This window comes from Euleptes europaea, chromosome 2 (assembly GCF_029931775.1).
Source record: "Euleptes europaea isolate rEulEur1 chromosome 2, rEulEur1.hap1, whole genome shotgun sequence".
Lineage (NCBI taxonomy): Eukaryota > Metazoa > Chordata > Lepidosauria > Squamata > Sphaerodactylidae > Euleptes > Euleptes europaea.
Genome location: NC_079313.1, coordinates 96,483,614 through 96,496,159, shown reverse-complemented (window position 1 = coordinate 96,496,159; position 12,546 = coordinate 96,483,614). Strand labels below are relative to the sequence as shown.

General features: G+C 41.7%; 1 protein-coding gene across 2 annotated transcripts in view; it reads left to right on the top strand.

Moving 5' to 3' along the window:
- The first annotated feature begins 1,234 nt into the window (after positions 1 to 1,234).
- The window catches only part of KCND3 (potassium voltage-gated channel subfamily D member 3), a 392,265-nt gene continuing 380,953 nt past the window's right edge, over positions 1,235 to 12,546 (top strand). For both annotated transcript variants that reach the window (XM_056845194.1, XM_056845193.1), the window contains exon 1: positions 1,235 to 2,392. In XM_056845194.1, coding sequence (XP_056701172.1) covers positions 1,287 to 2,392 — 1,106 coding nt within the window. In that variant the 5' untranslated portion in view covers positions 1,235 to 1,286. The remainder of the gene's footprint in view (positions 2,393 to 12,546) is intronic.

The following is a 12,546-nucleotide window of genomic DNA, read 5'->3' as shown; positions in this document are numbered from 1 at the left end:
TTTCAGAGATTTGTTTGTTTATTTGGGGCATTTCTTATCCTGCTTTTCTCCTCAATGGGAATCCAAAACTGCTTAGAAAAAATACCATACAATTTAAGTTAACAAAATACAGTATAGATAAAATACAGTATAGACAAGGGGGTGGGGGGAACCATCCAAGGATACACTAAACTTTCTTTGCTGGGCTGGGATCCACCAGGTGGCCCATCAAGGCCACAGACTGTGAGCCACAGGCTAAACGCCAGGGACCAAAAGCCTTGTGGCTCTTGCCTTTAGCCTGTGCCGATATGCTCAGACCTGCAACAGGAAGAAAACACAAGCTCAGCCTGGAGCTTAAACAGATGGCAGCCAGCTTACCACAATTATAAGAGAAACCCATGAAGCTGCCTTATAGTGAATCAGAACATTGGTCTATCAAGGTCAGTAAGTATTGTCTACTCTGGCAGTGGTTATCCAAGGTCTTCTGCCTATTGGCAGTATTAAATTATTGATTTTAATGAATGTATTTTATTATTATTTACATTGTAAGCCACCCTGAGTTTCTGTTAAGGTAGAAAAGCAACCAATAAATGTTATTAGATCATGATGAGTAGCCATGTTAGTCTGCCTGTAGCAGTAGAAAAGAACAAGAGTCCAGTAGCACCTTGTGTGTGTGTAAAGTGCCCTCAAGTCGCAAGACTAACAAAATTTCTGGTAGGATATGAGTTTTTGTGAGCAACAGCTTGCCAGCTTGCCAGGAATGAGGGCGGGATAGAAATGTGAGGAAATTAAACAAACAAACAAACAAACAAACAAACAAATAAATACCCTGCCGGAAATTTTGTTAGTCTTTAAGGTGCTGCTAGACTCTTGTTCTTTTCTAATAAACATTATTGTTTGTTGTTGTGACAACAACAATAATGCCTGATCCTTTTTTAAAACGGAGATGTTTGGGGAGTGAACCTGAGACCTTCAGAATATCAAGCAACTAGTCTACCATTAAGCTATAGCCTATACCTAAAAGAGCCTCTGATGTACTTAGCCACAGAACCAGGTTGCTAGATGACTAGTCCTACAGTAGATGCCCGGAGCCCTTTTCAAGATGTTTTCAACATTATGCGCAAACATTGTAACCAAAAATCTGCATCCTTTATCGAAAAAATGCAATTTAAACCCACTATATCTATGGTCACAAAGGCACAAAGTCCACTCATTCTGTATTTTGTTTCATTGTCTTTTTAGATGGAATTGAACTGAATTCAAGTAACTTTTAGAAGAACTTATTGCATCCTGAACTCAGATCCATCATGGCAGCTGGTGTAGCAGCTTGGCTGCCCTTTGCCAGAGCAGCTGCCATAGGATGGATGCCGGTAGCCAACTGTCCTATGCCACTGGCCCCAACAGATAAAAATAAGCGGCAGGATGAGCTGATTATTCTTAATGTGAGTGGCAGGCGCTTCCAGACATGGAGGACTACATTGGAGAGGTACCCAGACACTCTGCTTGGCAGTACAGAGAAAGAATTCTTCTTCAATGAAGACACGAAGGAATACTTTTTTGACCGAGACCCTGAAGTCTTTAGGAGTATCTTAAATTTTTACAGAACTGGCAAACTGCACTACCCAAGATATGAATGCATCTCAGCCTACGACGAGGAGCTTGCCTTTTATGGGATACTACCTGATATCATTGGGGACTGTTGCTATGAAGAGTACAAAGATAGGAAACGGGAAAATGCGGAGCGGTTGATGGATGACAGTGACTCAGAGAAAAAACAGGAGTCCATGCCAGACCTGAACCTCCGAGAGACCATGTGGCGAGCCTTTGAGAACCCCCATACCAGCACCTTAGCCTTAGTCTTTTACTATGTCACTGGCTTCTTTATTGCAGTCTCTGTTATCACCAATGTAGTGGAGACAGTCCCTTGTGGAACAGATCCTGGCAACAGGGACCAGCCCTGTGGGGAGAGGTACGGAATGGCTTTTTTCTGCTTGGACACTGCTTGCGTGATGATTTTTACAGTTGAGTACCTTTTGCGACTCTTTGCAGCCCCCAGTCGCTACAGGTTCGTCAGGAGTGTGATGAGTATCATTGATGTGGTGGCCATTATGCCCTACTACATTGGCTTGGTGATGACAGACAATGAAGATGTCAGTGGAGCCTTTGTGACTCTGAGGGTGTTCAGGGTTTTCCGGATTTTCAAGTTCTCCCGTCATTCCCAAGGCTTGCGAATCTTGGGGTACACTCTGAAGAGCTGTGCGTCTGAACTTGGTTTTCTGCTTTTTTCCCTCACTATGGCAATCATCATCTTTGCTACTGTGATGTTTTATGCAGAGAAAGGATCATCAGCCAGCAAGTTCACCAGCATCCCAGCTTCTTTTTGGTACACTATTGTCACCATGACAACCCTTGGGTAAGTGTTGCGCTGTTCTTTCTTGATCAAAGGTGAAGTGTGCTGATTGGTGGAATTTGGTAACTTTCAGAGACTGTGTCTGTTATGTTGGAATGTAGCCCAAAGTCTTAGCAGTTTTTGTAGATCTAATTTTACTTTCATTGCCACCCTGTGAAGTAACTTGCAATGAGCAAAATATGACTCAGAAAAAGAGATTAACACACAGGATTTCATAGAAACTTTGCATTTGGGATTACTATGGAAAGCCAGGCTATAGCATTTTACCCTCTTGCTTCAGTTCTGAAGTGAGGAACATTGGGGAAGTGGCAAAGAGAAATCTTCATTTTGTGTTGGACTGTAGCAAGCATTTTTACAGTGGTATTGTCGGAATGCTTTTCATGTTTTCCTTAGCAGATGTATGTTGATACATCCAAATGGGTATTGCTAACAATGATTTTGTGAACATGACTGATTTTTTAATGGAAAATACGCCTGTTTGCATTGTATAGTGGCCATTGTAACAGGATGGCAACAATCCAATAAAGAGTTAAGTATGCTTGAGCCCTTTCTCTCTGTTGGATTGTGGCCTTGTGTGACCATACCGTAAGGATGAGTGCAAATAGTGGGATCCTGATAGTCACATGTCTTTAAACTTCAGACAGATCCTGTTGACTTGATAGCTTTTTCTGCAAAGATTTCAGATTACTGGTTGTTGTTGTTGTCATTAAGATTTTCTGTTAAGAGAGACACATTCTATTTTTCATATAGAATTATAGTAACCAAAGCAAGTGGTGTTTGCTTCTGTTTCAGCCAATTAAAGCAAGCCAGTTTTCCACAATCTCTAGGTTTAGCTATACACAAACTTGTCTGGAATTAGAATTGCATTTACAAGACAAGAAAATGTGAACATTTTCCTATCAAGCCTGTTTCTGTGATCATGTGGCTTTGGATTTAGCATATCTTCAATCATTTTCATGATGCTTGATCACTGGATTTTGCTCAGAACTGCTCTTGTTTTCAAATGGTTTCATACTGTGCATGAACAGGCGAGGTATCACTGGTTGAAACTGCTAAGATACAATTCATCACTCAAAAAAGCAAATAGCTGTGATTTTGGGATTTGTTGTCCTTTGGGAAATCTATGAATATGATACAATAATGAATATTAGAAGATCTGCTTGTGATTCCATTTTAGTGAACAATTGTCTCCTTACCAGGTTCAGTAGTTTTGAATCAGGTTTTGTTTGTTTCTGTTAGAGTTGAACAAACTGGGTGCTTTAAGAATAAAGGGTACTTAACTAATATCTGGCACACTTTTCTGACAACCAGTCAGAAGTAACTGGTATCTGGCAACTCTAGTCAAAAGGCCCCTCTAGTCAAAGGGACAGTTACAAAAGAAAGGGATCTTTTGAATGAAAAATTATAGTGATGATGTCAAATGATAAATGATAGCAAGACTCACTAATACTGTGTGGTTCCCGTTATCACTGAAAACAATGATTCTTGAAAATCTTTTACAGATATAGGGAAAGGATGGCTAATAGAGCATATGTGGTATGCACTCATCACTTTTAAATATGGTCCCTTAAAATGCTCCCATTTCTGAATCCAAATCTTTATGTTTTATATCAATTCTAGAAGGTGTCTCTGAAAATGACATTATAATGCCAGGATGTAGAGCTGCTATTTCACATTAATAAAGGGAGACTTGAGAATGTTGGCAAACAGCTCAAATTTGAATAGACAGGCACTTTGCACCTTTTTATTTCCTTTGTTAATGACAAGATACTCTGAAATCAAACAGATCTCCCTGTCGACATAAACCGGGAAGGATTCCATGGTACCATTAATTCCTTGTTTGGCTGAATGAAACAGTCTCTTGCATAGAGCACCTTTCTGTTCTGCAAATAATGATAGTCCAAACAGACTGTTTTTGAGTACTCTAAAGTGTTCTCAGACTAAGATAATCATAGAAATTATCGTCGAATTGAGTGCTTTAAACTGGTTGATGAGGCTAAAAGATGGCAGACACTGAAATGGGATGTGGAACTTTTAAGAAAGATCTGTAGAAGCATTCAATAAACCCCTATATTCCCAAAGAGATTAATGGGAGTGTTTGACAAGGATGATTTTAAATTAAAGAAGTTCATACTGTAGCAATCAGTACGTGTAATCAAGATTTCTGACATACGTTAAAGACTTTTTTGATACCGCCTAATAAGGTCAAAACATCTGATAATGACAGGCTGAGGGTAGACTCCTACACTCAATGTACATACCAGTCATTAATCTGTCATGCTTAGATGTCATCTGTCACTGCAGTTGTTCAACCAACTTGTTGCTTTACAGGTTTTTGATAAAAGTTCCATGCTGTCATACGATGTATCATACCTTTCAGCATTGCAAAGGCCAGCTTTCATTCAAGATGGCTTCCGTGGCATTTCTGTACATTTGAAACTGATGGGGAATTCTGTCGTTGCAGGTTTGATTTTTAAAGGTTCCAAAGGGAAGCAGCTTGACCTTAGGGTTGCTAATTCTGGGTTCAGAAATTCCTGGAGATTTGGGGGGAGCCTGGGCAGGGCAGAATTTGGGGAGGGACTTCAACAGGGTATAATGCCATACAGTCTACATTCCAAAGCTGCCATTTTCTTTGGGGGAATTGATCTCTGTCATCTGGAGACCAGTTGTAATTCTGGAGATTGGCAGGCCCCACCTGGAGGTTGGCAGCTAGGGTTGCCATGTCCTCCCTCTCCTCTGGTGAGAAGCTTTTGGGGCAGAGCTGAGGGGATCGCACATGCATCACTTCCAGTTTACACCCAGAAGTGCCGCATTGTGAGGGGCCTTTTACCACTCAACCTGTGGTTTGAGTGGTAAAAGGCCCCTCGCGATGTGGTGTAAACTGGAAGTGACATGCCGCGGTGTGCAGGCACATGTGCACGTTTGCCTGCCGACCCTCAGCTGGTTGGTGGGCAGCGAGTTGGATTGGTGGGGGTTTGCCCACAACTGGGCACTTGGCAACCCTATTAGCAACCCAACTTGACTTAGAAACTTTCATAGGGATCAGGTGATACCACATGGCCTATTTTGGCCTATTACTACAAAGAGGTTTTTAACTTGCCTGGCTAGTTTCCCTGTTATTCTTTCCTTTGTCCAGAGCTGGGTATTGATGCATAGGCTGAATCCCTCCCTGTCATCTCTCAGTTATTAGGATCCATTGCCAGCCTAACTCCCAGTCTTGACAGGATACTACAATGTGATCTTTTGTCAAGCCAGTTAGGTCTGGAACATGGAACAGTTCAGATTTAGGTTGACAGCTTTATGGGTTTAGCTAAGGTCTTGCTGCCACTACCAGTGCTACTTCAGAAACATGTTACCATAAATGAGCTAAGAATTATAAAGCACTTTGGATATTTTAAAACTGCTGTAGGAAAAATATAGATAAATAATATTATCTCTTTGTAAAGTTTGCCTCAGATTGTTTCGGCCCTGCCAAAAACCCCATGTATTACACTATGCTTATTTATAGCCAAAGATGAAAACCATCAAACTTGGCAGCTGTACTCAAGACACACATAAATCCATTTGTCACACGAGTTTAAAAATCTTAGCCATATCTTCTAAATCTCTGTTAAGCTATAATCTGTGTCTGGGACACAGTTTCTTTCATTTATTTTTAAACACAAGGAGCATTAAACTGGAATAGCAGAGTGTTTTCATTTGAGGCAAGCTATAATGCTTGCCTCAAATGAGGGGAAAGCGGCGAGCATCGAAGTTTAAACGGGACAAATTAGATGTATAACAATTATTGTTGTTCATTATTTTTATTAGTATTAGTATTATTTATGAAGCACAGCTCTGACCCAGATGGCCCAGGCTAGCCTGATCTTGTCAGATCTCAAAAGCTAAAGAGGGTTACTCCTAGATAATACTTGGATGGGAAACCACAAAGGCATACCAGGGTTGCTATGCAGAGTAAGGCTACGGCAAACCACCTCTGTTAATCTTTTGCCTTGAAAACTCTACTGGATTGCCATAAATCAGCTGTGACTTGATGGCATTTTATACACACACATTAAACATATTCAAAATGTATTCACTATATATACATTTAAAGGTCCATCTCTCCGTATATGAGCCCATGAGTCAACTGCACTCCTCCAATTTCTGCTGGCTGTCACCCCTCCTAGAGTAATGGGAGCGTCTTCAGCCAGAGCTCAGGCCTTTTTAGGTACAGAATAGACTACCTAAGGATGTCAGGAGGGCACCATTCTAAGTAGCATTTGGGGGAGGGATAAATTGGCTTTGTTTGAGAGGGTCCTTCTTTAATGTAATGGAATTGGTAATAGGGCTGCCAACCTCAAGGTACTAGCTGGAGATCTCCTGCTATTACAACTGCTCTCCACCCGATAGAGATCAGTTAACCTGAAAAAAATGGCTGCTTTGTCAATTGGACTCTATGACATTGAAGTCCCTCCCCTCCCCAACCCAACCCTCCTCAGGCTCCACCCCGAAAACCTCCCGCCGGTGGCAAAGGGGGACCTGGCCACTCTAATTGGTAAAGAACCAGAATCTGATGACTTGGGCTGGTCACCTTCTATTGTAATCTGATGTTGATTTTTCTTTTAAAAATATGAATTGCTTCTGATGGTGTTTTGCATCTTCTTGGAGCTGCCTTGAGCCCTGCAAAGGAAAGACGGAATATAATTATTTCAAATAAATAAATATGTTAAAGTAGCAGAATAATAAAAACATTAAAAGATATTAATTAAATTCAGCATAAAAAAAACAACCACAGATCTAAAAAACATGCCACAGATAACTTAAAAACAAGTTTCCAGGCTAAAATAGTGTTTCAAAAACCAATCCCTTAATGAGAAGCCTGGGTGAACAGAAATGTTTTGGCCTGGTGCTTAAAAGAAAGCAATGTAAGGGCCAGGCAAGCCTCAAGGGGAAGGGCATTCCAGAGACAAGGCACCACTACTAAAAAGGCCCTGTCTCTGGTTGCCACCTGCCTCACCTCTGAAGACAGAGAGCAGGGCTTGTGAAGATAAATTCCACTGTCCCCCAGCTGTTTAGGTACCACAGACTAAACTGGATGTCACATCTTCATAAATTTACAGTGTTAATATATTACTAGGGTTCCCAGGTGCCCGCTGGTGGCGGGCAAACCCCCGACAATTTACCCCTCTGCTCACCGACCACGTGAGGGTTGGTGGGCAAATGTGCACGCATGCATACATACTGCATGCACGTCACTTCCGGTTTACAACCGGAGGTTTACAACCGGAAGTGCCGCCTTGCAAGGGCCTTATATCCCTAGTTTGAGTGGTAAAGGGCCGCTTTACCACTCACAGGGCCGCTTTACCACTCAAACTAAGAGGTATAAGGCCCCTTGCGAGGCGGCACTTCTGGTTCTAAACTGGAAGTGATGCGCATGCATTGACGCACGCGTGCATGCACATTCCTGATATCAGAATAGCCTCCCACAGGAGAAGAGGGGGCACCTGGCAACCCTATATATTACGCTGAATCTTCCTAATCTCTCTCTTTCTAAAAAGCATTTGGCTGACTGATTTTAAAGTGTGTATTATTCAGTGTTTGTGTCTTCAGTCTCCTTGAAACCCAAAGAACTGGGCTAATTGTGTGTTTACTATTCATTTATGGATCTGAAGGCTGAATAGGAAAAAAGGTCTCTAAACTGTCTGCTTCCACAGGAGCTGCTTGAGCATGGGCTCTGCTCTTGAGGCAGTACAGGTATGTGCAACAAAGTCACGCTGACACACATTTTTCCCTTTAGGGTGTGATGTCACAGTTGTACAATGGTTGGTACACTTTGCTAGGCCATAGGATCAAAGGCTTATGTTGTTGGAGGAGAATGGAGGTCAAGTATTGCTATCCACCTGCTCAAGGCAGGCAATCCAAAGGTAGAACGCCATTAAGAATGTAAGCGGTGCAGGAGCTGAGAAGCCCACTTCTCACAATTTCAGCAATAAACTTGGAGCACTTAGCCCTATATAAGAGCCTCAGGTCTGACTGTTTTCTTCCTGCTAACAATAATTGAAGACATTTAAATCCAGTTGAAGAACAGATAAGTACAGTTGGAGCAATTGCTTTCTTGATCTTCTTATTGTTTACTATTTGATCTCAATTTGTTACACTTTTTTTGTTTTTTCCCCAAGTTGGAACTTCAGTTTTTCCAGGGCTCCTTTGTTTTTCCCAGATTGGAACCTCAGCTTCTCCCAGGGCATAGGCTGAGTGCTAATTTCAAAGTCATTCAGAGGCCACTTTCTGCTTAGACATACTTATTCTGGGAGCTTGTGGGGGGCATTTTGGCAGGAACATTTCTAATTAATGCATATTTTCAGTTCCTTACCTGTTGTATATTGCCAGAATCATCCAACCTGAATCTCAAGCATACAGCATGAGAGGCCTGGCCTTTTCCCACTTGCTGGTGTGCCCAGTTGGTATCAGAATTGTTCTCAGAGCTTTATAAACATTTCAGTATTCTTTGTTCACTTACACTTTATCATCCAATTAGAAATAAGGTAGATGGGCCAAATATAGGTATATAATTGAATGCCAGTTTACTTAGGGCTGCCAACCTCCAGGTAATAGCTGGAGATTTCCTGCTATTACAACTGATCTCCAGCCGATAGAGATCAGTTCACCTGGAGAAAACGGCCACTTTGGCAATTGGACTCTATGGCATTGAAGTCGCTCCCCAAACCCTGCCCTCCTCAGGCTCCATCCCAAAAACCTCCCGCTGGTGGCAAAGAGGGACCTGGCAACCGAAAGTTTACTTTATGCATCAAATAATTTAATCGGGATAATTGAGTCACTGCTTTTATTCTTCTGAGTAAAACAGATTGGTTTGTAAATAACTGGGAACGCCCCTCTCACAAGATTTTTTTTTTTGAGGAACAGAAAAGGGTCTGTTAAAACATGTATGCCAAGATAATAATAATTAATTTTACCTGCTCATTTTCAGACAAACACTCAAAACATTAGTCCACAGACAAAACAATTTCATTATTTAGTTTAGAAATGTTTCTTACCCTTTGACCAAAATGACCCTCAAGACAGCTTAAAGTTAAAACAAGCTACAAAAAAAACCTTTAAAAACCCAGAGACCACATTATAATCTAAAGCAACAACATTCGAAACCCCAAGCAACAATAAAACAGCAGAGATAATTAAAGCTCACAAGCTCCCCCCAACATTCCTTCAAGCTGGTACCTGATCAGCAACCATTAGCATGACTGAAGACTACTTAGTCAAGTATGAAGTTCTTGAAGCATGAAGAGAGGGGCTGTGGCTCAGTAGCACAGCATCTGCTTTTCATGTGGAAGGTCCAAAATTCAATCCCTGGCATCTCCAATATGAAGGAGCAGGCAGTAGGTGATATAGATGGCTTTTTCCTGAGATGCTAGAGAACCACTGCCCGTCTAAGTAGGCAGTGCTAATCTTGTTGGTGCAATTGTCTGATTCAGCGTAAGGCATCTTCATGTGTTCATGTGATCAAAAGATGAATTTCTCACAGTGCTAGGCACAAACACATTTGCACACAACATTCCTCCCCCCCCCAAAAAAAAAAAACCAACAGGGCAGGTGGGGGAATGGGCTTTTGTTTTTGCTCAGAAATACAAGAGGGAGACAGAAGCTTCCAAAAACCTATCTGAACCAACAGTAATCTGACCAACTAGCAACCCTAGATAGAACTGAGCAGGAGTGCATCTCTGTTGGAGTTTTGAAAAGTATCCAATGTCCAGGGTAAATCTTTGGAGCACAAATGAATGCAAAGTGACAGGTAATGACAGCAGCCCTCACAGTGTGTTGAAGAAAACAAAGGAATCAAATTACCCTGATTCCATATCTTTTCCTGCCTCTGTTGTGTTCATCAGTTTTTGATTTAACAGAGGCTGTTTTTAATTTAGCATCATTTAAATTTTACTCAGGAGGTTTTGTAATGAAAGTGTTATTCTTGGGTGCATCTTTAATCAATCTAAATTACCGAAATGGCTCTTCAGAATTAATTCCAAATCAGCTGCCCACTTCAAGGCAGAGGCATTCTCTTCTGGAGGCTGGCAACCACCACCATCTTTCTGTGAAACATAATTAAATGTACTTTTATATGTGTATATATGTGTGGATGGGTGTTTATAAAATCTTCCTGCTCATTAAATCTAGAACAGGTTTTTGAAAATGGGTATATTCAAGGCCACTATGGGGGTCCAACCCAGTTGGGATGTGTATCATCACACTATTGTCAATCATTTGCTATTGGATTTCCCATGGATCATCCAGTTAGGAATGATTGCCAGAATGCTCTAAGACTTCAATATCCAGTGAGGCGTGGAGGCAGCCCAGGTCCTTCAGGCTCAGGCAGACAAGTCCCCTGTATCTGTAACAGCTTTATGGAACACGAACTTCTGGCAGGTACAACCTCCAAAAAGCTGCACCTGGTGAAATCATGTTTTTACACATTACAGAAGCACTGTGTCCTACATCTTTGCAGATGGCCACTGTCACTCTGTTCTCTGGGAGAACACATTTTTTGGCTGGACTGTTTTCTTTCTCTCTGTTTTTCGACAGATTAACCAGCTGAAGAATGGTATTTAGTATTTACCCCAACGCCTCAGAAGAGGAGGTCAAATTCATGTGTAGGATCTAAAAATGACATCTTGATTTGAGAAACTGCAATGTAATCATGGCCATATATGGATAAACAAATATGTGGGTGTCCACAGGGGAGACAAGGGAAGTGCTTGCCTCCCCCAGAATCCTGAATTTGCTGGTTTTCAATGTCGCCTGACAGATATACATGTTCAGCTCATCAGCAAAAGGTCTAGAGTGATCTCTAAGAGTCCTTGCTTCCCTCCCCCAGCTTTGTGCAGATCCAAATATGCTATTTATTTTTATTTGCAACACTTTACCCCATCTGTATCAAAAAAATGAATCAATGTGGCTTATAATATTATTTAAAACAACATTTTAAAATGATCTGGTATGTAAAACTCTCCGTATAAGGTGCTGGTCCCTGGCCTTTAAAGCCTTACATGGTCTGGGACCATCGTACCTTCGCGAATGCCTCTCCTGATATACCCCCAAAGAGCATTATGTTAGAGGAATAATAACTTGTTGGTGGTCCCTGGCCCAAGGAGTGTGCGGCTGTCCTTGACAAAGGCCAGGTCCTCTTTGGCCCTGGCCCCGGCCTGGTGGAACACACTCCCTAGTGACATCAGGGTGCAGCGGGACCTTAAGGAGTTCCAAAGGGCCTGCAAGACGGTGCTGTTCCACCAGGCCTACAATTGAGTAGGGTTGCCAGGTCTCGCTTTGCTACCAGCATGAGGTTTTTGGGGTGGAGCCTAAGGAGGGAGGGGTTTGGGGAGGGACTTCAATGCCATAGAGTCCAATTGCCAAAGCGGCCAAGTTCTCCAGGTGAACTAATCTCTATTGGCTGGAGATCAGTTGTAATAGCAGGAGATCTCCAGCTAGTACCTGGAGGTTGGCAACCCTACAATTGAGGGAAGCCACAAGTTGTCATTTGTACTGACCTCCTTCCCCCCCCCCACTTCTATTTTTTAGTTGTGTGGGGGGTATGAACTGCTTAGCTAGGCCTCTCAGTGGCGATCACAGCTGAACTGGTGCCATCTGATTGTATTAATTTCTGGTTTTTTAGTTAATGTTATAATATGTATAATGGTTTTAATAGCTTAAGTATAGATGTATATGGTTTCATTGCATCATTTGTTGTTACCCACCCTAAGCCCAGCTTGCCTGGGATTGAGTGTGGGCTAGAAATCCAAATAAATAAATAAATATAAGTAGAAAAGTATTTGTAGGGAGTAGGTTGGGCCTTTCTCTAACCTGTACTAAGTTTTACTTATAGAGGTTTTTTTTTTAAAATGGGACAGCAATCCCATCATCATGAAACCACAAATGCTAAAAAGAACCACTGTACAAAGACATCTAAACCAAAATTACAGATACATAGTCAACTTTTATAGTAGAATTGTTTAAAATATATTTAAAACAATACAATATCAGACAGCCCATTCTGCGCTGCCTCCAAAGGAAGATTCGCTGAACCAATAAAGCCAAACCTTTGCCCTTACCTATAAAACCTGTGGAACCACTGTGCAATCCAATGGAGCGGTTCCATCTAAAAAGGTGGC